The sequence below is a fragment of the Oryza glaberrima genome, chromosome 10 (genome assembly GCF_000147395.1).
Source record: "Oryza glaberrima chromosome 10, OglaRS2, whole genome shotgun sequence".
Lineage (NCBI taxonomy): Eukaryota > Viridiplantae > Streptophyta > Magnoliopsida > Poales > Poaceae > Oryza > Oryza glaberrima.
This window is the reverse complement of record NC_068335.1, coordinates 1,867,932-1,871,948: the sequence shown is the minus strand read 5'-3', so window position 1 is coordinate 1,871,948 and position 4,017 is coordinate 1,867,932. Positions and strand designations below refer to the sequence as shown.

The window sequence follows — 4,017 nt, the reverse complement described above, 5'->3', positions numbered from 1 at the left end:
AAATTGTCCCTATATTATTTTTTCTTCAAGCAGAATTTATCCTCATATTTCGCCCTTTTTTTAATAAATCTTATTGTTGTTATTCGCACTTTGGAGGGAAGGGGGAACTTGAACTTAACATCCCTCTACTATACTTTTGGGTAAAAGAATATTCATTTTATATTTGTTAAAAAATTATGGTGCAGCTCTATCTTGATTCAAATAATACACATTTCATTTTGAATCAAGTTACTGTTGCTACCCACCACCGGATTTATTCAAATTTATCAATATGGATTCGCGGTTTAGCAACAAGAAACCAGATTAAGTTTTTCTTTCCAAAACACCCAAAATATTAAATCAACCCATATTGCACATTTGAGTTTCACAATTTTTCGTCTAACAAAATCAACAAAGTGCAGCATATATCAGTGCACTACAATGCAATACTGAAGTTTTGCATAATTAAGAGATGGGAATGACAAAAAATAAATAAATGTATAGATGAGACGAAAACTAGAATACATAAAAATACATTAGTATGGCATGATGACAATTATCCTTCCCAGCAATATCAACATTGGATTCCTGAAAATTGTAGCATTTGTAAACAGAAGTTTTGTCGGAAAAGAAGACACGTAGGAACCATTTGAGAATACCAATCTATTTAGGTCAGTTTATGTTTCCCCAAAAATGGTTCTCTAATGGATTTTATAAATCCATCTAATTGTTTATTGACGAACATATGACTGACTCTTGGCTCCTTGGTTTCCAATGATAACAGCAACGGTGTATTTCAAATCACCAACTCCATCCCGAATAAGGCCTCTTTCAGTTTGGAGGATATTGGAGGGGAATTATTCCCCGTCAATCCCCTCCAATCCTCTTCAATCCCTTCCAAACCGAACAAGGCCTCTTAGGGATTAAACGAACAAGCCCTAAAAGGGATTGAGACGAATTTTAGTTCAATGCAAGGGGATCAGTATGTTGCCTAACAAGAGCAAGTGAACTTCCAATACAGTGCAAACACAAGCGGCATAATTGACCTTACTTGAGCAACCAAAAGTAACTTTAAAAACAGACCAATGTTGTCAGAGAGCTACCAATGCTGGAGTAACCTCAAACAGCGACGGCTAGGTACATCTTACATAGAAATTAGTAAGCGCAACGAAGAACATATAAACTTTAGTCTTTGCACCGGTGTCCTTCACATAGGAAAGTTCTCTTCAGCATCCTGAAAACCACAGAGAAAGCCGGTGAGTGAAGAACGGAAGATTAAATGTAAACTGGTAACCTTTTTTTGGCTAATGATTTGTTAAAAGTTATCTAAAAGTGAGAACATCCACAGGGTTAAAAGAAAAAAAAATCTGAGTTTGTAGTAGTTCCAATGGTAAGTAATGTGAACAGTTATATTTTGTACACTACACAAGCCCAACATAGTAATTCACTGAGCTGTAAACTAATGGCAGAGGTGCAACATAACATAATGGCGGTTTCAAGTTGTTTCTAAAGAAAGGGGTAAGGCTGTTTCCTCATAGAACAGTGCAACTAGTGCACTCAGTTACTTGTATATAATGCTTAACTAAATGATTATATATCATGAAGTAAAATTAGCAGAAAGTTCAGTGATAGCTTCTGCTTACACACCAGAAATAACATAGAAAAATTATCTAATATGACATGAAATTCTGAAATTTACAGGAAAAGAGATAGCATTCACTTTCTCAAAGAATTGGTGAAGTACCACTGACGGATGAGCAAGTGTGCAGAGTTCATGCTGCATTGTGTTAGGGGCTTAGGTATCAGCAAGTAAGATCAATATCAAATGACACTTGTATGAATCACTCCACAAGGCATAGCAAAGAAGCACGTACATATTATCACAGGGTCATTCCCTATGCTTTATCTAACACATGAACTCTCGTGTTATATGATCAATGTGATTTCAATGGATCGGTTTTGGAAAAAACATGAGAAGGGCAATGGTTGTTCTTCACTTCGTTGTATAGGGTATTAGTTTGCACAAACACCAACATGGCCATGAAATACCTCCAACTGTAACCCAGTGGCTCTTATATATTGTTAAGTATTGACACGCTACTGTGAATATCTAGGGAAAGAACCCCCATATAATTATTACTATCTTAAAAGTTCAGAAGAAAATATATATATCCACATTGTCTCTTCATGGAGTAAAATTCCATGTGGTGACATGATTAATTGCCCTAGTTGAGTGAAATTCTTATTTGCAAACTTCCTCTACCCCATCTGTGGAATGCAAATTGGGCTGTGGGGTCACTCAAAAGTCAAGAGAAGTACAAGGAGCCTCATAGGCTCAAGGCTCAACTTCCTCTTGCTGTGTTTTTCCATATCAATGGTTGAAGGCTTGAAAGGACCATAATATTATTGACCAAAAATTTTCTTACCAAGCTAATTAGGCAAAGAAAAAGCTTAATTAGCTTGTCTTAAACATCATATACTAAAATACGGAGGTGGTACTATCCAAGACACGCTGGTAAGCTAGTCCAAAATACTTAAAAAAGTTACAATTGCCATTGCCCGATTCCTAAAAATATGGCATCAGTTTACATAATTAAAGAAACAGACATAGCACAACAGATATTTAAATTACTTACGTTTCACATGGCACAAAATGAGATGGATCAATCAGGATCATTTCTTTGTTCATCTCTTGAAAAAGGCGTGCTGAACAAGGCTTTCCTTGATCCTATGAGGAGTGATTGCTGGCAAGTCATCATTGTACTGGAATTTGGACACCAAATTACCCTTCTTGTCACAGTGCAACAACCAGCCAAAACAACTGACAGGAATATCTCCCTCCTCGGACACAACATCTGCCCACCAATCACCCTGATCTTGGAAACGCCTGATCTCCATGGTTGGCAACTTAATCTTGTACCGGAACGCCCAGACCTCATGATCGTAGTCTTCCAACATGAAGATGCTCATGTCCATCACGCGTTCTTTGCTAACGGACATAGCAAGCATGCCATCCATGGCAAGTAACCGTGTATAATTCCGAGGATTCACAGCTGGTGGGCACAATTGCCGGAATGACTCCGCCACCGTATCAAAGACTAGGATCCTATTGTAGCGTGTTCCCCACCGTTTCTTCCAATGCAGATGCAGGTTGCCATGGAGGAGTACCGGTGTGCCAAAGATCGCCGGCCCCATCCCGCTTATGATCTCCTCATCCACCGGTGTCACCGAACACGGAATTCGCCTCAGCTTGTTGGAACACACAGTGAGGACACAGTAGTCATTCAGACAATACTTGGCATAATGGGTGTCTGACGGTTTCCAATACAGCACGCGGTATTCTCCGGAAGGTTCATGCCGATACAATCCGGCGAGATTGTCAATCATCCAAGTGCTGATGGGCGCGCATTGGCGTGTGGTCGGGTTGCAGATGTACCCGCGAACGATGAAGAGGCCATCGCAGGAGGCTGTGATGGGGAAACGTCCACAAAAGGGTCGCGGGAAACTGAAGATTGGGCGGCGCTCTGCAGATCGGAGGAGGATGGCGTCGAGGCAGTTGGGAGTGCATTGGTCAGCGGGCGCTGGGTTTCGGAAGGAGGTGACGAGGGGGAGCTCCGGCTGGCGGCGGTGGTGGCGGAGGAGGAACGCGTGGGTGGAGGCGATACGGCGCCACGAGCGGCACACGGCGCGGCAGCGGAGGACGGAGTTGGCCGGCAGGCGGAGCAGGATGTCCTCCTGGATCTCCTCGGGGATGGGGAGGCCCGCGACGGCGGCTCCACTTGTTGCTGTTGCTGGCACGGGAGATGGACACGGAGGTTCACGCCTCCCCCGACGGTGAGGAGGAGACCGGATCTGGCCCAGAGAGGAGGTGGGGCTGCTCCCGCTCGGACGGGGTCGACGAGAGGAGCGGCGAGGCGAGTTGGGAGGGGAACCTCCGCCGGGAGGAGAGCCTCGGGGTGCGCTGCCGCTGCCGCCGCCGCCGCCGCCGGCGAGGCGCCGCCCATATCGAAGGAGCATTGTTGTCGTTTGAGTAGTGGA

At 43.5% G+C, this 4,017-nt stretch overlaps 1 protein-coding gene across 1 annotated transcript; it reads right to left on the bottom strand.

Moving 5' to 3' along the window:
• Positions 1-984: 984 nt before the first annotated feature.
• On the bottom strand, positions 985-4,017 carry LOC127785994 (uncharacterized). Its single transcript, XM_052313313.1, has 2 exons — positions 2,616-4,017; positions 985-1,213 (listed from the first exon to the last, which is right to left on the bottom strand). Exon 1 carries the CDS (start codon positions 3,994-3,996, stop codon positions 2,665-2,667), a length of 1,332 nt encoding a protein of 443 aa, XP_052169273.1. The 5' UTR covers positions 3,997-4,017; the 3' UTR covers positions 985-1,213; positions 2,616-2,664.

Bases quoted from the DNA above. Each gene is read 5' to 3' on its own strand.
- LOC127785994 (XM_052313313.1), bottom strand. From the start codon at position 3,996: ATGCTCCTTCGATATGGGCGGCGCCTCGCCGGCGGCGGCGGCGGCGGC.